This window comes from Rana temporaria, chromosome 2 (assembly GCF_905171775.1).
Source record: "Rana temporaria chromosome 2, aRanTem1.1, whole genome shotgun sequence".
Taxonomy (NCBI): Eukaryota; Metazoa; Chordata; class Amphibia; order Anura; family Ranidae; genus Rana; species Rana temporaria.
Window position 1 is genome coordinate 119855321 of NC_053490.1, and position 25127 is coordinate 119880447.

A 25127-nucleotide genomic window follows, 5' to 3' on the forward strand; every position below is an offset into this window, starting at 1 on the left:
TGGAAGTGGTTAATTTGTTTTGTTAATTTCATTAATGGTATTGACTTTACACTGATGCACTTTATTATTTGTGATATGTAATCTATTATACATTTTATGAGCATTTAAAGGGACAGCACACCTAATTGTGTATCTTTTGTATCCAGTATTTAGTATATTAGTGCTGTGCTGCTGTTTCTGACAAATTTTTCCTAAAGACACAAAACCCCATATTTTTTCATTTATTTAAACTGTTATGCCTCAAAAAATTATTTTTTATATGCTGTGGGGCAGATCCACAAAAGAATTACGCTAGGTGGCGTTTCCGTCGAATTCCGCGTCGAGTATGCAAATTAGCTAGTTACGGTGATCCACGAACGTACGTCCGGCCTGCGCATTTTTTTACGTCGTTTGCGTTCGGCTTTTTCCAAAGTATAGTTAAAGCTGCTATTATGAGGCGTACTCAATGTTAAGTATGGCCGTCGTTCCTGCGTCGAATTTTGAATTTTTTACGTCGTTTACGTAAGTCGTTTGCGAATAGGGATTTGCGTAGAATGACGTCACCGTCATAAGAATTGGCTTGTTCCGGTTTAATTTCGAGCATGCGCACTGGGATACCCCCACGGGCGGCGCATGCGCCGTTAAAAAAAACGCTGTTTACGTCGGGTCACGACGTATTTACATAAAACACGCCCCCATCACATCCATTTGAATTCCGCGCCCTTATGCCGCCAAAGATACACTACGCCGCCGTAACTTACAGCGCAAATTCTTTGAGGATTCGAAAAAAAAAATAAGTTACAGCGGCATAGTGTATCTTAGATACGCTACGCCCGGCGGATATATGCGCCGCGCTACGTGGATTTGCCCCTGTATGTGTACAAAAAATGTAAATCCTAAAAAAAAAAAAACAATATTCAAACGGATAATCCATGTTTCTCTCACCTATGCAGACAATGTCCATAAAGCCATACATGCCATAGCAGATCTGGAACAGCAGGTCTTGACGCTGCCATTTGGCAGAGGGGCTGAGAGAAGACCAGATTAACCAGGATATGCTGGCAATAAGGAAGAGGGAGCCCAGTATTATAGCTGCTATTTGCACCTTCTCAATCACAGTCAAGGAGATGGCCTGCCACTGCAAAGTAAAGGAAAATGTGGTTAGATATACATGACGTTTACAATGAGCTAATTATATACTGTACAGTATAGGTTTAACTATTTTTTGTTTTTTTATACCTAAAATGAACCACAATGAAGCTAAAACTTAAAACACACCAAAGTAGGCTGACAATTAAAACTGACACGTACAGTACTAACACAAAAAAGTGGCATGCATTTAAAGGTAAACTCCATCCAATCATTATGTAAAAAAAAATAGTAGTTCAGACACAGTCTGCTCCCCAAAGAGTGGAAAACAAACCAAGGCATTAAACACCAAGAAGAAGGTGTAGCTGTACGTCGGCTCCTTTAAGCAGAATTTGCTGGCGCGTGCTGCACTGCAGGGGTGATGCTCGTGACCGGCGGTCGTGATGACCGCTGGCCACGAGCAATCGCAGGCACGAGAGGAAGAACAGGGACGTGTGTGTAAACACACACATCCCTGTTCTGTGAGGAGAGGAGATGCAGATCGTGAGTTCCCAATAGCTAGGAACCACGATCTTTAATCTCCTATAGTGAGTCCTCTTCCTCCACAGTTAGAACACACACTAGGGAACACAGTTAACCCCTTGATTGCCCATTTTTACAGTAATCAGTGCATTTTCATAGCGCTAATCGCTGTTTTAATGCCAATGGTCCCACAAATATGTCAAAAGTGTCCAATGTATCCACCATAATGTTGCAGTCCTGATAAAAATTGCAGATCGCTGCCATGTCTAGTAAAAACATTTATAATAATAAAAATGCCATAAATCTATCCCTTATTTTGTAGATGCTATAACATTTGTGCAAACCAATCAATATACGCTTATTGCGATTTTTATTACCAAAAATATGAAGAAGAATACATATCGGTCTAAACTGAGAAAAAAAAATGGGATATTTATTATAGCAAAAAGTACAAAATATTGTTTTTTTTTCACAATTGTCGCTATTGTTTTGTTTATAGCACAAAAAAAACAAAAAAAAAAACACATAGATGATTAAATACCACCAAAAGACGGCTCTATTTGTGGGAAAAATGGACGTAAATGGACGTTTTGTTTGGGTACAGCGTCACAGGACCGCGCAATTGTCAGTTAAAGTGATGTAGTGCCGTATAGTAAAGTATAGTAAAAATGGCCTGGTCATTGAGCAGCCAAATATTCCGGGGCTGAAGTGGTAAAATGATAAAGACAGAATATCAATATCAGAAAAAACACATGATACAATTGGGAGTAAGGGGGAGTCGGAAAAATTAGGGGGAGGGGCATGAGAGGAAGAGGGAGTTGGAAAAATTATGAGCTCAGTTTGGGAAAGCTTGAGGAAGTGTGGAAGTGGTGTGACATCCATACTGATATATCAGTACATTAGTAATTCACACAGAGACTAGTGGGATGAGCAAAGTAGAGAGATGTGGGTTTCACCAGCATAAAAATGGTATTGAAAGCCGATCAGCTGAACCAGGGAGGAGGAGCATATAAAGAAAATATAGGGTCCAATGAGAAAAACTTGGGGGACCTCTACAGAAAGAGGAAGAAAAGAGGAGGAGACAGTGTTGTAACTGACACCGAAAGTTCTGTAAGATAGGTAAAAGGAGAACCAGCAAAGGGCAAAGTCACAAATGCTAAGGGAGCATGGGCGTCCTCTGAAATTTTTTCAGGAGTGGGGCGATTCGGCAGCGGCGATGCACAGTCGCATTTAACCCTTTCTTCAAACGCTAGCGGGGGTTAAAAATGCCCCACTAGCGAATGAATAGCGCAGCTAAAACGATGGTAAAGCGCTTTACCGATAACGCGGCCAGCTGGCAGTATAAAATAGCTCTTGAGATAATTCAGCTTCACTCCATGCCCATATAAATATAACCTAGAGAATGTACAGACCCCCCTTCAGCACAGATGGACCCCCCTTCAGCACGGACCCCCCATTCTGCACAGACCCCTCCCTTCAGAACACATGGACCTCCCCCTTCAGCACAGACCCCGCTTCAGCACAGATGGACCCCCTTTAAGCACAGACCCCCCTTCAGCACAGATGGACCCCCCTTCAGCACAAACCCCCCCTTTCAGCACAGACACACCCTCCCTCCCCCATCCCATTCAGTACCTCAGATCAGCCATCAGCGCGGCACAGCATGTTCCCTCCCCCTGTGTACACATAAACACTGGAGGGGGAGGCAGCTTCACTCTACTCGCTGTGCCTGTGTGGCATCCAGCCCGGACCGCTCAGACAGCCCGCGGCCGCGAGAGAAGGGGTTGGTTGGTCAGGTGCAGTGGTGTCACCCCTTACCAGACCACCCCCGCCCCCCCCCCTGCAATGCCACGGCCAGCAGCTCGCCTCTCTCTCCTTGTTCTAACCTGCCTGTCACGACGGCGCTCTTCACTCTTCAACACCTTCTTGATTTTCCAGTGGGGTCAATTGCCCCCCCCCCCTGCCCTATTGAGTGGACGCCCATCTAAGGGAATGGAGTGTTTTGATGAGGAAGGGGTGATCAACTGTATCAAAGGCAGCAGAAATGTCTGAAATGTTCTATATTAATTTACATGTAGCACCCTGGGGTTTAGTCAGGGAGCTCCTCATAATTTTTTTGCCAGGAGTAGTTATCTTGGTCGATTGATAGAGATCTATTGATTTCTACTCAAGTTGCATATTTCTCTTCTACCACTAGGTGGCCGGGTACTAACTATGAGAAGGGAAACCCAATGTAAGGTTATGAGTATATGGGGTTACTCAGCCAATGGGCAGGGATTTTCTTGAATCCCCTTTCCTGCTTGGGGAACCTATATATTCGGTGAGGTCAGGTGATCTATGTTCTGTGCCACCTGGACGGCTGTCTGGGTGGACGTGGTGTTATACACCCCAGGCTGCTAGGCCAGAGATTGGGCCAATCCCGGGGGTTTATTCAGCTGCCAGGCTGTGTGACGGCCTATCCAGAAGTAAGAGGGCAGCGCATGGTTGGGATTGCGGCTTGCAGTCCAACCAAAATTGGCAGTACTGCCGGCCGGAGAACCTGTCAGTGGTCGAAGGTAGAAGGGAAGCTGTCGTCACAAAGGGACCAACCACCTTTACCAGGGACCACAGTGAGTAACTGAAGCAAGTACCGGAACCATATTCTCACCGAGAGGGCGCTGTGGAGAATCAGGAAACTTCAGGCGGTGATCAAGTCAGGGACCTAACCCGTGGAGGAGACGCTTGCAGAGCAGCCTTGTGAGTCAAGCCAGGGACCTTGCCGGTTAGCAGCAGTGAAGCTTGAGAGATATCTGGAGTGCCAAGCTAGGGACCCAGCAGGGAAGCTTGGGTGACACTTGAGGGAGATACCAATGCAAACCTTGGAGGAGCTCAAGGGATTCAGAGTCAGTGAATCAGAGGGTCTAGTAAGAGGAGCTCAGTGAATGAGAGGGAATGTCTGGACAGCCGCATTTAGAAAATGTTGCCTTCATTAATAAAACAGGATCACAAAATACATACCACAACAGACAGGATACCAGCTGACGCGTTTCACACTATTACTTAGTGCTTAGTCATAGCTATGACTACCTGTGGCTTCAGATCCGGTGAAGAGGTTCATCATTCAAATCTTCTGCCTTGAGCGGTGACTCCCTTTCTCTGAGGCCTTGTACACACGACCAGACATGTCCGATGAAAACGGTCCGCGGACCGTTTTCATCGGACAAGTCTGCTGGGAGGTTTTGGTCTGATGTGTGTACACACCATCAGACCAAAATCCCCGCGGACAGAGAACGCGGTGATGTAGAAGACACCGACGTTCTCTGACACGGAAGTTCAATGCTTCCACGCATGCGTCGAATCAATTTGACGCATGCGCGGGATTTCGGCGCTGGTTATTACGTCATAACCAGCGGACATGTCCAATGAGTCGTACTAACCATCGGACATGTCCGACGGACAGCTTTCCAGTGGACAAGTTTCTTAGCATGCTAAGAAACTTTTGTCCGCTGGAAACCTGTGCACTAGCCAGGAAACCGGTCCGCTAGGCCGTACACACGGTCGGACATGTCCGCGGAAACTGGTCCGCGGACCAGTTTCAGCGGACATGTTCGGTCGTGTGTACGAGGCTTGAGAGGAGCTCAGTGTTGAAGAACTACAAGAAGCAGTTGTAGTGGAGCTGAAAGGACTACTACCTTTGAGTTAGGAACTGTTAAAGACTGTTGCCATAGGAGACAGCAATCCTGCACATGCAGATGTGGCTTCTTGCTGGGGCATTTCCCTGCATGGCTGTTCTCTTATTGAAGTCTCAGAGTCTGACAATTAAATTTTAAACTATCTAAGGGTGTCCTGGCCCTAACCCTCTTTCCCCCAAAAATACAAAAAGGACTGTTAAGAGAAATAAAAACCTCTTTTACATGCAAGAAGTGTCTGGCGCCCAATAACTTTGTCCATCTTGCACCCACCATGCCTCACAACCCACCACATACAGAAAGATGTCAGCTTTCTTTGGCCTGGAAAGTTCTCATTGGACTGGACAAGGCCAGAGACCTTGCTACATACATTATTTAAAAAAGAAGAATTGATTTTGAACATATCAAATGTAATTTTTCTGCTACATAAAAATGCGTATGCCCACTGCAAAAAAAAAAAAAGGCCATTTATATTTCTAATTTAATTATGGTAATAATTAAATTGTATATGTGAAATATTCTGCTGTGAGTCTCTACTTTGAATTAGTCTGATGCTTCTCAGAACATGTGCCTAAACCATATACAGTCATAAAAAAAAAGGTTAACACTGTAAAATGGATAACAATCTATTAAATTGTGATAACAGATAAGTGGTACCCTGAAGAAGCATCTTTTCCTCATACACCCCTGCTTGCAAAAGCCCCAGAATTATCTCACTTTAGATGATCCAGAATAGTGAGTCGGCTGACAAAAATTGCGGCATTTCTGTGTGTACATTGTGCAGTCAGTGTGCTCACCATGTAATCAGTTGCTGAGTCACTGTCTGTGAATGTCTATTCCATTTAAAAGCTCAAGGCTCACAAGGTCCAATTTGAAAAACATAAAGCAAGTAAAACATAATTCCTAGTTACATCTGGCTAGCAATAAAAAGTGAATTTAGACAGATGGCAAGGTGTTACTCTTCATTCTGTATACGGCTCTAAACCGAGAAAACATTGAATATTGCTCAGCAAAGACCCTTTAGTTCTGAAATAAAGGACCTCACAGATGATTGTCACCAAATCTTTTTAAAATGAAAGGATAACTAGAATATGTTGTGGATACATTGAGCCGACCTCAATGCACTGTCTAATTGGGCGACTAAGTGGCAGATGAGGTTTAATGTTGATAAATCTAAAGTTATGCACTTGGGGGCTAAGAATATGCATGCATCATACATACTAGGGGGAGTACAACTGGGGGGATCCGTAGTGGAGAAGGATCTGGGGGTTTTGGTAGATCACAAGCTCAATAATGGCATACAATTCCAAGCTGCGGTTTCCAAAGCGAGCAAAGTCCTTTCTTGTATTAAGAGAGGTATGGACTCCAGAGACAGAGATATAATTTTGCCCCATGTACAAATCATTAGTAAGACCTCATCTGGAATATGCAGTTCAGTTTTGGGCACCAGTCTCAAAAAGGATATCGGAGAACTGGAGAAAGTGCAGAGAAGGCAACCAAACTGATACGAGGCATGGAGGAGCTCAGCTATGAGGAAAGATTAGAGGAACTGAATTTATTCTCTCTTGAAAGAGGAGAATAAGGGGGGATATGATCAACATGTACAAATATATAAGGGGTGCATATAGTGAACTTGGTGTTGAGTTATTCACTTTACGGTCAACACTGAGGACAAGGGGGCACTCTTTACGTCTAGAGGAAAAAAAGATTTCATCTCCAAATACGGAAAGGTTTCTTCACGGTTAGGCCCCGTACACACGGTCGGACAAAACCGATGAGAAATGGTCCGACGGACCGTTTCATCGGTTCACCTCTGAAGTGGCCGTACGGCCTGATGTGTGTACACACCATCAGTTCAAAATCCGATCGGGTCAGAACGCGGTGACGTAAAACACACGACGTACTGAATAAAAGGAAGTTCAATGCTTCCAAGCATGCGTCGACTTGATTCTGAGCATGCGCGGGTTTTGAACCGATGCTTTTCTGTACTATCGGTTTGGTCCGATGGGGCAGCGGTCCATCGGTTCGTTTTTGAAGCATGTTTTAAAATTTTGGACCGAAGGAAAACAGACCGATAGCCTCTACACACCGTCGGTTTGGTCCGATGAAAATGAACTTCGGTTCATTCTCATTGGACCAAACCGACCGTGTGTACGGGGCCTAAGAGCTGTGAAAATGTGGAACAGACTCCCTCCAGAGGTGGTTCTGACCAGCTCAGTAGATTGCTTTAAGAAAGGTCTTGATTTTTTCCTAAATGTACATAATATAACTGGGTACTAACATTTATAGGTACAGTTGATCCGGGGAAAATTTGATTTCCTCTCTGGGGATCAAGAAGGATTTTTTTCCCCTGCTGTAGCAAATTGGATCATGCTTTGCTGTTTTTGTTTTGCCTTCCTCTGGATCAACTGTGAGTATAGAATTGGGTATATTGGATTGTATGATATTTTTTTTATGGTTGAACTTAATGGACTTGTGTCTTTTTTCAACCTGACTATGTAACTATGTGACTTGATGAAGGGGGGAATAGTTGATAGGCCAAGGCTAATTATTGCTTATAGACATGCACATCTGTAGAAAACAAAAGTGCAGATGTGTGTGCATACCTGTAAGAAAAACCTGCATTGGGTGACATTTATTAACCACTTCAGCCCCGGAAGAATAGGCTGCCCAATGACCAGGCCTTTTTTGGCGATTCGGCACTGCGTCACTTTAACTGACAATTGCGCAATCATGCGATGCTGCACCCAAACAAAATTGATGTCCTTTTTTTCCTACAAAATAGAGCTTTCTTTTGGTGGTATTTGATCACCTCTGCGGTTTTATTGTTTTTGCGCTATAAACAAAAAAATAACGACAATTTTGAAAAAAAAGCAATATTTTTTACTTTTTGCTATAATATCTATCCCCAAAAAAATATATAAAAAAATGTATTTCTTTCTCAGTTTAGACCGATATGTATTCTTATTTATTTATTTATTAAAATTCTTAAAAGTACAAAATGGTACAAAACGCAGTCAGTTACCCGTAGGCCTCGATGCGCCGAGAACATATTTTTGGTAAAAATAAAATAAAAATCTCAATAACTGTATATTGATTGGTTTGCACAAAAGTTATAGCGTCTACAAAATAGGGGACTGTTTTATGGCATTTTTATTATAAATTTATTTTTATTAGTAATGGTGGCGATCTGCGATTTTTATTGTGACTGTGATATTATGGCAGACACATCGGACACGTTTGCTGTATAAATGACAATGGTCCCAAAATAGTGTCAATCGGTGCTATAAAAACTCACTGATTGCTGTGTAAATGACACTGGCAGGGAAGGAGTTAGACACTAGGGGCAATGAAAGGGGTTAAATGTGTCCTAGGTAATGATTCTAACTGTGGGGGGGGGGGGCTGGGCTACAAGTGACATGAAAGTGATCACTGCTCCAGATCACAGGGAGCAGTAGATCACTGTCCTGTCACTAGGCAGAACAGGGAAATGCCTTGTTTACATAGACATCTCCACGTTCTGCCGCTCCGTGACACGATCGTGGACACCCGGCGGACATAGAGTCCACGTGTCCTGCGGGCACGGTCGCGCAAATTCAAAGTGACGTACAGGTACGTTGCTTTGCGCAGCCGTGTTATTCTGCCGACGTATATCGGCTTTAGCCGGTCGGTAAGTGGTTAACATCGACTTCAGATCAGGCCCTTTCACTACTGAGGTCTATGCAGCCTCTCCAATATCCAAGTAGTCAGTGGGTAAATAGAGCTGGGTATGGCGATAGAGAATGCTCAGTGCAGGAAAAAGATATAGACTGCTATTCTGAATAGCATGGGGCACAAGCAGAGGTCTTGTCCTAAAAGAGACCTCAGTCACCCCTTTCCCTAAATCGCTGATCCTTTACCACCTTGCATAAGTGCTTGGTGCTTGATGTACCTATTGTCAGGCTTAAAGCGGGGGTTCACCCTAAAAAAAAAAATTGTTTTTGTCTACCATGCCATCCAGCATACTAGCGTGAGCTACAGTATGCCTTTATTTTATTTTTTTAGCTGTACTCACAGTTTAATATCCGTTAAGTTTCAGACTCCCGCGGGGAGTAGGCGTTCCTATGAAGAGGGGAACAATGATTGACGGCCGGCTATGGCGCGTCACGCTTCCCGAAAATAGCCGAAATAGGACTTGGCTCTTCACAGCGCCTGCGCAGGTCAGCTCCTAGTCTGTGCGCAGATGCCGTATAGCGCCGTGAAGAGCCGAGTCCTACTCCGGCTATTTTCAGGAAGCGTGACGCGCCATAGCCGGCCATCAATCATGTTCCCCTCTTCATAGGAACGCCTACTCCCGAGGGGAGTCTGAAACTAAACTAACGGATTAAACTGTAAGTACAGCTAAAAAAATAAAAATAAAGGCATACTGTAGCTCACGCTAGTATGCTGAATGGCATGGTAGAAAGTAGAATTTTAGGGTGAATCTCCGCTTTAAGCACTGTAATGTGATGGGCATGTAAATCCGACAACCCGGTATTGATATTTACATATTAAAACTGAAGAATAGCCACATTTTTTTTTTATATGTTTACATAGTACAAATAGGTTACCTTCCTTCTCTGACTGATGCAGCATTTGTTACATACAGTGCCTTGAAAAAGTATTCATACCCCATGACATTTTAAGTCCGCAGTTGCACCTTATGGTGCCTAATAGCAAAACGCGTTTTTGGCTTATTGCAGTGTAACTGTTTTTGAAACCGTTAAATCAATGGGTTTAATTCCGCTTTAAGAATTAGTAATCTTTAATGAATTAAGCCATTTATGGCAGGAGGTAACGGATTTATATAGAAGACAGACTTGCATCTTATTATCCTCTGTTACCTCACATAACCTATTGTTCCTTAAAGTGTGTTTGACCATCTCAGCTTGACATGACTATTGTGGAAATCTCTAACAAAGACATTTCTGTTGTCAGTTTTTCTTAACAGAATTCTTACTGAAAATTGAATAATGCTATTGAAATGAAAAAGAATGATGTGAGTTATTAACGGTACAGTGCATTCAGGCTTGTACACGGGCTGCTTTATTAACGTTCTATCAAATGATATGACAGGTCCACTTTAATAAAACAGTTAATAAAAATTCTTTGGGTATTGTTTGGGTAGAAAAGTGGGGAAGGTACCGGTAGTTAATGGAACCATTACAATAGCATAAATACCAATAGTTGTAGACATGCCAAAAAGTATTACATTTAATCATGGCTAATGGCAGGCCTGTGCCTGGAAGTGAGTTTTAAGATGGAGATCCGACTTGGAGGCAACTTCCATTGAAATCAATGGGTACAAGTTACCTAGAAGTCGCCTTGAAGTAGTACAGGAACCTTTTCTGAAGTCGGAGCAACTTCAGTAGTGTACATGAAGACCACTCTCATTCACTTCAATTGAATTTCTTATGTCCAGCGACTTGGGGCAACTTGAGGTCTGACAAGTCGGATCCCAAGTCGCTGTAGTGTAAACCGGCACTTAAACCTATTATTCATTTCTGACACTCGGGCTGTGAGAGAGGAGAGAGAGGCAAACAGAACACCAATGCCTGTCCCTCCCCTGCCCATTTAAAGAAGCCTTTGTATTTTGTGAATGAGTTCACAAAATACAAAGGTTTCTGTGTTTTGGCAGGAGGAAGAAATGGGCAGACATAGCAGCTGCACCAAATCTAATATTCAAGATGTTTAGACCTGTTAAGACACGGTATTTGCGCAAATGTTTGCGCATCTGTGTCAAGCTCCTGGAAATACAGGGAGTGCAATAAAACTGTCAGAGAGATATAATGCACCTCCTTGGACTTAGCTCATAGTGTGCCTTCACTTTTTACAAAGAAGCTAGATTTCTGGAATTCAGCTTTACTTTACCTTGCCAATAACTCTTTTGCCCCGTACACGCGACCGGTTTTCTCGGCGGTAAATGCCGAGGGTAAAACTGCCATGGAGCATACACACAACCAGTTTTCCTGGCCAAAAGCTGTCATGGCAGTTTTCCAGACGGGAAAACTGGTCGTGTGTACGAGGCATTTGACAAAATAACCTGCTTATATAGTTGTTAAAATGTTTTTCTAATGGCAAATAAGGCTTCACGTTGGTAGCAATAAAACACCTAAAATAATGTATTTACAGTATTTGATCCTTTGTGATTTAAAGCATGTTTTTGTCTAAAAAGTGGAATCATGTTTTAAAGCTAGAATCTGCACATTGTGTGCAAATTTATTATTTTGAATACTTGATGCTTCAACGTTATCATCACAATAATTTTTGGAATGGAATATTTAGTTCCATAATAATTTTATTGAAATTCAACATGACAAACGGGAGAGCAAAGACACATGTTTACGAACACATATCACTCATAGTCAAGCGAAAGACATCGCTTGAATATCTTATAAAAGGCAAACAAACAAGATGAAATAAAGCAGCTGTTAAGAAACATGGAAATTATGTGCAGTACCATCCCTTATGTGGCAAGATATAGTTCAAAATGGCTTGACCGATAAGAAAAGGATCGGTCTGGCGGCAGAAATAAATGTATGAAAAGGGGGATGGGGAGGGGGAAGGGAAATAGACGGAGACTGCCTACCCTAATTTTGTAATGGAATATTTGCAGAATAAAACTGATCAAATATATTCTCTTTGCTTACAATTTCTCTTGTTTACTCTATTTTCATGTGCATGTACCTATGCACCTATGGCAGGGTGCATCTATCCAAAGAAAAAAGAAAAAAAAAAAGACAAATTCTCTGACAAAATTCATATTAAACTTTCTTATGATAAAATGTGCATATATGGATGTAGTTTCTGAGAACATCCACATTTACGTTGATTCGGTGTATCTACGTAAAACATCCATAAGTCTTCAAACCAACTGTTTTCTTAGTAGTAAGAATTAACATGAGTTTATTCACATCAGTCAGATACAGCCAACATTTCTAGGCCTCGCAGGGTCCCTTCCTCAAGGGAGGAAGTGATGTCATTGCCTTGACTTGAGAAAGGGACCCTGCGTGGCCCCCAAACGTTTACTGTATCTGACTGAATGTAAATGAACCTTGGTTCATTTTTGAACTTCAATTGAGTGACCGTGACTCTTCTTTTTTACTGTAGTAACTCAATGCACCAGGGGTCAAGTCCTGGGGGAAAAAGTGTGGGAACTCCCACCCAAGATCCACTTCCCCACCAAAAAAAAGAAATGATACGCTCATATGCATAATTACTAAACCACATGTGTTTTTTTTTTTCGATCCACTGTAACATAGTAATCCTTTATGTTACTGGCCACTTCCTGTATATGGATTCATTGGGTAGTGTGCGGGTTTCCGTCACTTCCTCGATGCCGCAATGTCTCCTGGGAGCTTTTGTCATTGTTCCCAGGAGACATTGCGGAGGTCTGCCGCGAGTTATCACGGGATTTAGAAGGAACTTTAAGCAAGTTCTCTCTAAGTCCTGTGATAACCCCCGGCAGACCTCTGCAATGTCTCCTGGGAACAATGACAAAAGCTCCTAGGAGACAATGCGGCATTGAGGAAGTGACAGAATTCCCGCACACTACCTGATGAATCCATATACAGGAAGTGGCCAGTAACAAAGGATTTCTAAGGTTTGCCTGCCCCTGACAGTGACTCGAGCTGGGCATCGCCGCTTAGTGAAGGATTGGCTCGGGCGGCTTGGCTGCTCTCGGCTGCTCTAGTCCTGCAAAGCATTCCATATGCATTTTAAAAGATATCGGTCATTAGGTCCCCGCCCAAGCTATTGAGCCAATCTAGGGCTGGAAATATTGGGGAAAGGGATCCTGATTACATCTTTTACCAGTGGAATGTCTAGGCTGCTTGTGACCAGGAACTGCTGGAGATTCAATTTTGTGATTATTTAGCTTCACAGTGTAGGATTATTTTGGCTGAACTTTTGCCGATGTTTCGGACCACCAATAGAACTGTGTACTGTTAGCCTTAAGAATTTAGGTGTTCTTTAAATTTGCTCTTCAAGTTTGAGTAATTTCATTTTGCAGAGGTTTTTGTGTCTATTCTTATTAGAGGAACTGAAGAAAAATATTTTAAAGTCTCCTCCATGTTCCCCCCTTTCAGTACGTCTACTCACCTACAGAACAAAAGAACTTCCAGCTGTACACCTGAAATGTGTGCTTAAATAACCAGTAGAATGAGCAATACACACTGTAGCTCATGGCCTTTTGAACCCTGTAAGTTGTGAAGCAATCCTTTCCTGACTGCTCTCTTGGCCCTACTATCTTTAAGATGATAACAATGTGCAAGATGAGACAAAAGCACCCTATGAATTTACTAGCAAGATCATCTCATCTGCTGCCCACCATAGGATGCTGACTGTTTTATTCACATTAAAGTATTATTAAACCCAAGGACATAAAATGATATATTGCCTCTTAACAGTCACTAGACATGGTAGCTGCATAAGCTTTCATTTTTTTTAGCTTAAGAATATTTTATCTTATCAACTACAGAAAATTCTTGTTTGATTTGACCAGAAATGCTGTGTCCTTGTCCCTTTCAGTATTATGATCTGGAAGCAAAATAATATAATCTTCTTTTTAAAAGAGACGCTTGGGTTAGTTTTTTTCTTAAATCATAGTTACCTAGGTAAATGCAGCATTGGTCCGATGCTGCATCTGTCCCCTGGCGGCTGTTAGGCCGCGTACACACGGTCGGTCCAAACCGATGAAAACGGCCTGAAGTCCAGTTTCATCGGTCCAAACCGACCGTGTGTATGGCCCATCGGTCTTTTGTCCTTCGGTCAAAAATGTTTGAACTTGCTTTAAAATCGAACCGATGGACCATTGCCCGATAGGTCCAAACCGATGGTTAGTACACAAAAGCATCGGTTCAAAACCCGCGCATGCTCAGAATCAAGTCGACGCATGCTTGGAAGCATTGAACTTCGTTTTTTTCAGCACGTCGTGTGTTTTACGTCACCGCGCTCTGACCCGATCGGTTTTTTGAACTGATGGTGTGTACGCACATCAGACCATCAGGCCACTTCAGCTGTGAACCGGTGAAAACGGTCCGTCGGACCATTGTCATCGGTTTGGACCGTGTGTACGCGGACTAAGACTGGGAACCGAGGGATCAAAGACCTCTGATCACTCAGATATCAGTGCTCCGTGAGTAGAGAGCCATGATTGTCAGTCACTGGCTCTCTGCTCTACCCAATCGCACCCCCCACCCACACTCACTGGAGCAGCTCGCTTGGAGGCTGAGCCAGGTGCCGGTTCAGACATCTGGGTGGAAACCAACCATACGGTCATGATGTTTCCCCAGCCTGGACCGGCTTCTTTTTTTTTATCAAAAAGGTGTTTATTAAACAAGTTCAAACAATTTCCAATGCACAGACAGAATAATTGAATACGTTAACATGCGCAATGTACATTCCTCCCAGCGTCCATCATAAGTATCCTATCTACAAACCTAAAAGGGTACATCCACCTGACATAAACATATTAGCATATTAGCATATCAGAGTTATTCAACTGTAGCCCATTACTGCCCTCCCGTAGGGCATTGCAACAATCTTGACATCACCAGTTCCCTGGGACTCAGTCCATGGGTATTTAGCCATGGTGCCCAGGTTCTTTAGAATCTGCCAGGACATCCCATATGTTGGTATATATAGTTTTCCATAAGCAAGGAATTTCCCATATGTGTTATCCAGGAGGCTACTGGGGAGACCGACTTCCAGCCCATCAAGATAAAGCTTACACGCCTGGAACAATGCCCTAGAGAATGCTATTCTAGTCAGCTCCTCCAGCACAGCGCCTTCCAGAACTCCTAATATGCAATGAATTGGGTCCAAGGGGACGGTCGTCCGGAACACTTGATTAAGTGTCCCCAGCACCTCGCTCCAGTATCTGTGGAGTTTTGGGCACCTCCACAGCAGATGGATGAGGTCACCCTGATGTCGCTCGCATCTGCTACACAGGGAATCAGGCCGCCTGCCCATCCTATGCAATCTAAGTGGGGTGTAATGCACCCTAAGTTCAATGTACAGGGAAAGCAAAGCGGCTGAGTGACAGCTGAGTTGGGGGGGGGGGGCACGAAGAAGGTTAAGCCAAGAAGCCAGATCACTGCTTAAAGAGGGAGCAGGTTCAGCTAGAAAGTCCAGTGACTGCTGAGAAGAGGAACAGGTTGAGCCAAGAAGCTGAGTTACTGCTGGGAGAGGGAGAGGTTGCATTAGGTGGCCAAGTCAATGCTGGGAGGGAGAGCAGGGTGAGCTGAGCTGCAGAGTCATTGTTAGGAGGGGGGTAGCAGGTTGAGCTAAGAGGCCCAGGTCACTGCTGTGCGGTGGGGGGGGGGGCAGGGCAAGCTGAGCCACTGCTTAGAGGGGGAGCAGGTTGAGCTAAGAGGCCCAATCTCTGCTGAGATGGGGAGCAGGGTGAGCTGAGCTACTGAAGCTGAAAATAGGAAATTAGTCTGGAAACAGGGACTCCCACAGGATTGTGTAGTTTACTGTAAGCAAGTTTTTCTAGGTTAAGCTTGCCACTTTGAAATTAAAAATGTTGAGCGAAGCTTGGAGCCAACTTAGATTTGAGAGATCCTTTCTGACGTCTAGTACAAAATACTTCCATCCTTGCAATATAGCAGATGTCCAAGCACACAGCAAGGCAGGTATCCAAACAAACATAACATGCCAAGGTTAGTCCAAACCGACCAGCATGCATAAAAGGAAAAGCAAGGATCTAGTGTTAAAAAAAAAAAAGAGTAACACAAATTTCAAACCCCACCAAGCAAACACCAGGCTGATCAAGAACACAAAAAGTTTAACAAAAATTAAAATATTTGAGCTTAATTTTGTATGCAAGTTCTTACTCATATACAGCATGTACTTGATTCACCCAAAGCATACATTTTTCATATTGCTGTCCGGGATATGGAGGACTCACCATGGGGGGAATAGCTAGCTAGACTGGTTTGAGCTGCTATCTGGTGATAGCAGACAATGATATGGAGGATCTGGGGAGGATGGGATCTGTTTGTGCAGACAATGGCATCAATTCAGGACTGACCTGTTGGTTGCTGGAATCGGGATGTGGATAGGACAGCTGCAGGGAAGATGCTGTGCTGGAGTCAAAACGGCAGCAGCGCACCTGGATGGATGCCAGGAATGTCATTGGTCCTCCCCCCTCACATGACAGGAGCTCTGTTAAACCCAAGCGGGGAGGATTCAGTGCAGCCGAACTGCCCCGAGAACTGCAGAGTCACTTCTAAATACAAAAGCCGGGCTTCTGTATTAGAAGTGACAGCAGTGAGAGGAAGACACAGAGCTAGCACCTACTGAAAAAGTGTCACCCGGTGCAACCCACACCCCCTCCCCCACTGGTTCCCGCTTACCTTCCACAAGCTGCAGAGTCGGGATCAGGGCAGTTGAGAGTCGGAATCGTGGCTGCAGGCACACTGGATTGGGGCCGCTGAGAGTCGGCATAGGCGCCGCTAATAGGCAGGATCAGAAACTGCAGATGGGGCAGAGCTGAGAGGCCTGCAAATTATGTCATCAGTTGCTAGGACGCCGGCAGTCCTAACAACCGGTGACTGCATTGAGGAGGGGGGGAGAAGCAGAGCTTCCGGACAGATTTTCTATCAGGAATTCTCAATTGGTGCTGTGTGTGAGGGCTGGAACTCCGCAGGGAATTCAGCCCAGTCTGCGGGACTGCGGGACTTACTTCAAATCGTGGGAAAATCACGAGGAATCCGGGACAGTTGGGAGGTATGGACATGCAATAGCAGATGGTGAGAGATTATCAACAGGAAATGGTCAGAGGAGATGGTCAGAGACAACCGACATCTTACAGGAGTAGGTCAGAGATTATGAACATGCTATAGAAATAATTGGGGACAGGATACATGATACATGAGACTGTTAGGCCTCTTTCACATGGGGCAGATCCGCTGGATGGACTCTGCTAGCTCATTGGGGGATCACTCCATGGATCCCCGCTGAGCAATCGAATAACAGGTCCGTCTCTGTTCACTCTGCAGGGACAAACCTGTCAGAGCCCCGCTGTTCTTCATGGGGAGATCGAATGAAAATGGACAGCATGTTCATTCCAGTGTTGCCAACCTACCAGATTGAAATTTACTGGCACCACACCCAAAATTTACTGGCGCAGCCACGTTTTTACTGACATTTCACAAAAGTTACTAAATTAAATTTTTAGGTGCAAATTTCAGTATTTAGGCTACAAACAAGTACGCTAGGCAAATAGCAATGTGATTTAAGGTAGATATTAAAGGTAAAAAAACATATTTTTGTTATTTTCTATATAAGGGCAAATTATTTAGTCACATCACCCCCTGCCTCCATCCCCCTCTGCCACCAACACCCCCTGCCTTCACCCCCCTCTGCGGTGCCACAATCTCCCCCTGCCTCCAATCTACCCCTGCCTCCCCCAGGCCCCCTGCCTCCAATCACCCCCTGCCTCCATCGTCCCCTGCCTCCATCCCCCTCTGAGGTGCCACCAACAACCTCTGTCTCCATCCCCCACCCTCTGCGGTGCCACAATGCCCCTCTGCGGTACCACCAACACCCCCTGCCTCCAATCACCCCCTGCCTCCAATAACCCCCTGCCTCCAATCTCCCCCTGCCTCCATCCCCCTCTGCGGTGCCACCGCAGCCACCATCGCCCCCTGCCTCCAATCACCCCCTGTCTCCAATCTCCAATGCGCAGTTCCAAGCCAAACCGATCTTGGCTATTTTAACTGGCACATTCCAGCAACCACGGATATTTACGAGCAGGGAAAAAAGTGCCCGTTTTTACGAACTGTCCATAAAAATACGGACGGTTTAATATTTCTATCAGCAAGATCCATTATAAAAGATCAGTGGGAAAACAAAGGAAGAGAAAAGAGACATAATACAGAAAAGTGAAAAAACAACCCAGACCATTTATTAACTTACAGCCAGTTCAAGGAATGTTTTTCTTCACTGGCCTGAGTAAGCGCCTAGGTATGGATAACACATGTTGCTCTTGAGCCCTGGGGGCCCCACAGTAAGCTTTCAGGCCGCAAGTTGGGGACCAGGAATCTAAATGTGTACTGCTGTTTCTCAAAAGGAACACTCAAGCAAGACTTACCGAGACTTTACATTTGTAAGTGATCAGGTCACATTAACCACTTCAGCCCCGGAAGAATTTACCCCCTTCCTGACCAGAGCACTTTTTGTGATTTGGCACTGCGTCGCTTTAACTGACAATTGTGCAACGTTGCACACAAATAAAATAGACCTACTTTTTTCCCACAAATAGAGCGTTCTTTTGGTGGTATTTTATCACCTCTGCGATTTTTATTTTTTGCGCTATAAACAAAAGAAGAGTGACTATTTTGAAAAAAAAGCAATATTTTTTACTTTTTGCTATAATAAATATCACAAAAAAATATATATAAAAAATAAAAACCTTTTTTTTCCTCAGTTTAGGCCGATATGTATTCCTCTACATTCTGCGATTTTTATCGTGACTGCGACATTATGGCGGACACATTGGACACATTTTTGGAAACCATTGTCATCTATACAGCAATCAGTGCTATAAAAATGCACCAATTACTGTGTAAATGACACTGGCAGGGAAGGGGTTAACCACTAGGGGGCGATTAAGTGTGTCCTAGGCATGTGTTCTATCTGTGGGGGGGATGGGCTACCAGTGAAACGACAGTGATCACTGCTCCCGATGGCAGGGAACAGTAGATCACTGTCCTGTCACTAGGCAGAACAGGGAAATGCCTTGTTTACAAATAGCCAGATTCACGTAGACATGCCTAACGTTAGGCAGGCGTAGCGTATCTCATATACGCTACGCCGCGTAAGTTAGAGAGGCAAGTGCTGTATTCACAAAGCACTTGCGTCCTAAGTTACCGCGGCGTAGCGCAAATGTGCCGGCGTAAGCGCGCCTAATTCAAATTGGGAAGAGGTGGGCGTGTTTTATGTCAATAAGGCATGAGCCCACGTAATTGACGTTTTGAACGTGCGCATGCTCCAAATTACGCCGCAAAGACTCATTGGTTTCGACGTGAAAGTAAATTACGGCCAGCCCCATTCACGGACAACTTACGCAAACGACGTAAAAATTTAAAAATTCGACGCGGTTCTGACGTCCATACTTAACATTGGCTGCGCCATCTTTTTGGTGGATTATCTTTACGCCTGAAAACACCTTACGTAAACGACGTGTCTTTACTGCGACGGGCAAGCGTACATTCGTGAATAGGCGTATCTTGCTGATTTACGCATTCTAGGCGTAAATCAGCGTACACGCCCTAGCGGCCAGCATAAATAGTCAGCTAAGATACGACGGTGCAGGCGGTCGTATCTTAGCAACATTTAAGCATATTTCAATTTAAAGCGGGGGTTCACCCTAAAAAAAAAAAAATTTCTACCATGCCATCCAGCATACTAGCGCGAGCTACAGTATGCCTTTATTTTATTTTTTTGCGCCGTACTTACAGTTTAATCCCGTAGTTAATTTTCAGACTCCCCGCGAGGAGTAGGCGTTCCTATGCAGAGGGGAACATGATTGACGGCCGGCTATGGCGCGTCACGCTTCCCGAAAATAGCCAAAATAGGACTTGGCTCTTCACGGCGCCTGCACAGTCAGCCCCTAGTCTGTGCGCAGGCGCCGTATAGCGCCGTGAAGAGCCGAGTCCTACTCCGGCTATTTTCGGGAAGCGTGACGCGCCATAGCCGGTCGTCAATCATGTTCCCCTCTGCATAGGAACGCCCATTCCCCGCAGGGAGTCTGAAACTTAACTACGAGATTAAACTGTGAGTACGGCGCAAAAATAAATAAAGGCATACTGTAGCTCACGCTAGTATGCTGGATTTCATGGTAGAAACTTGTTTTTTAGGGTGAACCACCGCTTTAAGATTACGCTTAAATATACAACGGCACAGATTCAGAGTTACGACGGCGTATCTACTGATACGCCGGCGTAACTCTAACTGAATCTGGCTAATAGACATCTCCCCGTTCTGCCTCTCCTGACCGCAATCGCAGGCCGCGACAAACATCGAGTTCCCAGGACCAGCGAGCACACTCCCGAGGCACGCGCGCACCCGCTGGGCGGCAAATTCAAAGGGACGTACAGCTATGCCCATTTCACATCATAGTTAGATGCTTACTCATAGCTCATATATATAGCTCGTATATCGGCGTGCAGCGGTCAGGATCCTTGTCCTATAAACCACATACAAAGCACATTTAGATCTTTGCTAGCTGTAGATGAATCAGTAGAAACATGCCATGAGACAGAAAATGTTCTTAGTTTGCAGACAGACAGAATTCATTGCAGTCTAAGCAGTCACTTACCTGGAGGGGGTTCTTGGTACTGATAGCAAGGACATGATATTTGAAATAACACAGCTCACAGCTCCAGGATCCCCGCTCACTAATCCATCGTATTAGGCAAGGTTGATGTGTGCAGCGCACAGATCCATCACAGCGACATGGACTCAATAGTTCCCCCTAGAAGGGAAAGAAAAAACATCAAAATTCTGTAACACACTGATACATAGAAATGTTAAGTCATATGCTATCTGTCCTTCATACATAGACATTTGTTGTGCTACTCAGAATGGACGTTGTGCAGCTCAGAAGTGGAGCCATGCTGGCTTCAACCCCCCACTTCCTATTCATCTCCAGCAATTCCTTACAACTCTTTGGTAAGATGATTTCAGTAACATCAAACATCTCCACTAACCCGGGGTCACCCGCACTCCTGTCACAGATTTTTTATATATTCTATTCTATTACTGTAGAATGCGAAAATGAAGTAAAAAAAAAAAAAAAACAGAAAGGCTGTCTTATAGGGAAAAAAAAAACCCCACCAAACTGTTATATCTCTGGTGACCTAGGGGTTAGACAAGGATTCTGCTGTCTACATGAAAAAACACCCACAAACACAAAAATCTCAAAAGATAGAGAAATGTTTAAATGCAAACGCAAGTGATGCCAAATAATAGAGGTGCACCTCGTGTCAGCTGCCCACCTGTACTTTCCGCCAGCAATGACAGCTAGATAACAAGGTGCTAAAAACGGGACGCAGTAATTGATTTGCAACAGATCAATGGCAAACGCAGACACACAAAAATATGTCAAAGGCACAGACTGATACCTCCCGCTTGTATTATTCCTTAATTGCAAAGATATCAGTAATGTCCTCTGGTAACTTCTACTGTATGATGTAGATAATGAAACATTTCAGGTCAGGATTTACAACTACAAAGAGCATTTATTGATATGTACAATAGTCAAACTTCAACCAACCAGCTAAGCCGAAACACATATTTAGGGATTGGTAGAAGAAAAAAGGATGGACAGCCGCACTCCAAAAAAAACATAAGGTTGTCTTTAACCACTTAAGACCAAAATGCTGCTAAAGGACCTTGCCCCTTTTTGCGATTCGGAACTGCGCCGCTTTAACTGACAATTGCGCGGTCGTGCAACGTAGCTCCCAAACAAAATTGGCGTCCTTTTTTCCCCACAAATAGAGCTTTCTTTTGGTGGTATTTGATCACCTCTGCGGTTTTTATTTTTTGCGCTATAAACAAAAATAGAGCGACAATTTTGAAAAAAATGCAATATTTTTTCCTTTTTGCTATAATAAATATCCCCCAAAAATATATAAAAAAAAAACATATTTTTCCTCAATTTAGGCCGATACGTATTCTTCTACCTATTTTTGGTAAAAAAATCGCAATAAGCGTTTATCGATTGGTTTGCGCAAGATTTATAGTGTTTACAAAATAGGGGATAGTTTTATTGCTTTTCTATTAATATTAATTTTTTTACTACTAATGGCGGCGATCAGCAACATTATGGTGGACACATCGGCCAATTTTGACACATTTTTGGGACAATTGTCATTTTCACAGCAAAAAATGCTATAAAAATGCATTGTTTACTGTGAAAATTACAATTGCAGTTTGGGAGTTAACCACTAGGGGGCGATGAAGGGGTTAAGTGTGACCTCATATGTGTTTTTAACTGTAGGGGGGTGGGGCTGGACGTGTGACATCATTGATCGTGTTTCCCTATATCAGGGAACACACGATCAATGACAGCGCCACAGTGAAGAACAGGGAAGCTGTGTTTACACACAGCTCTCCTCGTTCTTCAGCTCCGGGGACCGATCGTGGGACTCCACGGGTCCCGCGCCCCACGACTGGGCACTTAAAGAGGACGTACAGGTACGTGCTTGTGCCCAGCCGTGCCATTCTGCCAACGTATATGTGCAGGGGGCGGTCCTTAAGTGGTTAAATGCGAAAAGGCATACTTCCAAGTGAGGCTAGGGACACACCACCATCATGCCTGCAGTTACATGATTTTAAAGATTTTTTTTGCATAAATCAAATACTAATAACATAACGTACATGCATTTGCTATTTTTTTTTAATTCCTCCTCTAATGCCGCGTACAGGCGATCGAAAATTCCCGCCAACAAAACCGTGGATTTTTTTCCAACGGATGTTGGCGCAAACTTGTCTTGCATACACACAGTCGCACAAATGTTGTTGGAAATTCCGAACGCCAAGACGTACAACGCCACTATTAAAGGGAAGTTACCAGTCGTGTTAGTAGAAGTTTGGTAAGAGAAAATTTGCGCTTTTCAGCTTCGTGCTTTTCAGTCCGTTTCAGCGTGGTCGAATGTGCTATCTCCATTTCGAACGCTAGTTTTACCAGACCGAGCGCTTCTGTCTCGTACTTGATTCAGAGCATGCGCGGTATTTTGTGCGTCGAAAATTGTCCACACACGATCGGAATTTACGAGAACTGATTTTGTTGTCGGAAAATTTGAGAACAAGCTCCCAAATTTTTGTTGTCGAAAATTCCAACAGCAAATGTCTGATGGAGCTTACACATGGTCGGAATTTCCAACAAAAAGCTCCCATCGAACATTTGTTGTCGAAAATTCTGACCGTGTGTACGTGGCATAAGCTTCCTTTTGAAACTGTCTCCTGACCGCACTATTACACTGCCATTATGTTTGTGCCCCCTGTGCCACCATGACCCTGTAGAGTACCATATGAGTCTCTCCACGTGCACGCTCCTGCCTGGACCTTTAACTTTATGTGCAACTGTTCCAAGCACCAAACACACAGGCAGTGCAAGAGGGATACAGAAAAAAGCCATGGCCCCTCCTCCACCGAATTGAGTGACAACTGATCTCTGTCCATCCATGGCTCTCAGAAAGCAGGTTGGCTCTAGAAACTGAATTTAAAGATATGAATTTGAAGGATTATTCACGATTATTATACTGACTTAATGTATTTATCAAAAATGCATTCGCTACACTATGTAACTGTAAGGCCTCGTACACACGATAGGTTAACCAGAGGACAACGGTCTGAAGGACCGTTTTCATCTGTCCAAACCGATCGTGTGTGGACCCCATAGGTTATTTAACCTTAGTTCAAAAAAATGGCAACCTGCTTTAAAATTTAACCTATGGATTGGTAACCGATAGGTCAAAACCGATCGTTAGTACGCACAACCATCGGTTAAAAATCCACGCATGCTCAGAATCAAGTCGACGCATGCTTGGAAGCATTGAACTTCGTTTTTTTCAGCACGTCGTTGTGTTTTACGTCACCGTGTTCTGACACGTTCAGTTTTTTAACCGATGGTGTGTACGCACGACGGACCATCAGTCAGCTTCATAGGTTAACCGATGAAAACGGTCCTTCAGACCGTTGTCCTCTGGTTAACCTATCGTGTGTACGAGGCCTAATAGTATGAATTTTGTTATACTTTTCTTAATGTCTTTATGTGTTATTTTATGTTCTGATAACTAAAAAAAGAAAAAAGAAAGGAGGTTAGCTAAAAGAAAAAAATAGAAAAATCAGCACAAGGCAAATAACATACAGCAGTGGTCATCAACCTTGTCCTGCAGGGCCCACTAACAGGCCAGGTTTGCAAGATAACTGAAATACATGACAGGTGATATTATTTGCTGCTCTAGTGATTGCAGTATTCTAGTCTGCATCTCCCCAAGGTAATACATAAAACCTGGCCTGTTAGTGGGCCCTGCAGGAATGGTTGATGACCACTGACATACAGTCAGTGTTGTGTCCCTAGTGCTGATTCCTCTGCTGTTAAGAGAAATCCTCCTCCGCCCATGCCCTTGTGACACGGCATTGTTAGCGCCCCCGCTGCGAGCTCCGTGAGTGTGATCGTGGGTCCCGTGGAAGAACAGGGAAATGCTATTGTAAACAAGCATTTCCCCATTCTTCCTAGTGACAGGACACTGATCACAGCTCCCTGTAATCTGGAGCAGTGATCAGTGTCGTGTCACACATAGCCCATCCCCCCTTCAGTTAGAATCACTCCCTAGGACACACTTAACTCTTTCAGTGCCCCCTCCTGGTTAACCCCTTCACTGCCAGTCACATTTACACAGTAATAAGTGCATTTTTATAGCACTGATCACTGTGTAAATGTGAGTGGTTCCAAAATAGCGCCATGGGTGTCCGACGTGTCCGCCATAATGTCGCAGTCATGATAAAAATCGCTGATTGCCGCCATTACTAGTAAAAAAAAAAATATTAATAAAAATGGCATAAAACTATCCCCTATTTTGTAGACACTATGGGCCAGATTCACAGTGGAGATACGACGGCGTATCAGCAGATACTCCGTCGTATCTCCACTTTCTATCTATGCGACTGATTCATAGAATCAGTTACGCATAGATAGCCAGAAGATCCGACAGGTGTAATTGTTTTACACTGTCGGATCTTAGGATGCAATACCGCGGCCGCCGCTGGGGGGAGTTTGCGTCGTAAACCAGCGTCGGGTATGCAAATTAGGAGTTACGGCGATTCACAACGGAT

General features: G+C 44.1%; 1 protein-coding gene across 1 annotated transcript in view; it reads right to left on the reverse strand.

Annotated features, from left to right (window-relative positions):
- Positions 1 to 25127, reverse strand: part of MARCHF9 (membrane associated ring-CH-type finger 9) — a 207032-nt gene that overhangs the window by 8656 nt on the left and 173249 nt on the right. The window contains exons 3-4 of the mRNA XM_040340865.1: positions 20605 to 20760; positions 925 to 1117 (exon numbers count right to left, since the gene is read on the reverse strand). Of these exons, the coding sequence (XP_040196799.1) occupies positions 925 to 1117; positions 20605 to 20760 (349 nt within the window). The remainder of the gene's footprint in view (positions 1 to 924; positions 1118 to 20604; positions 20761 to 25127) is intronic.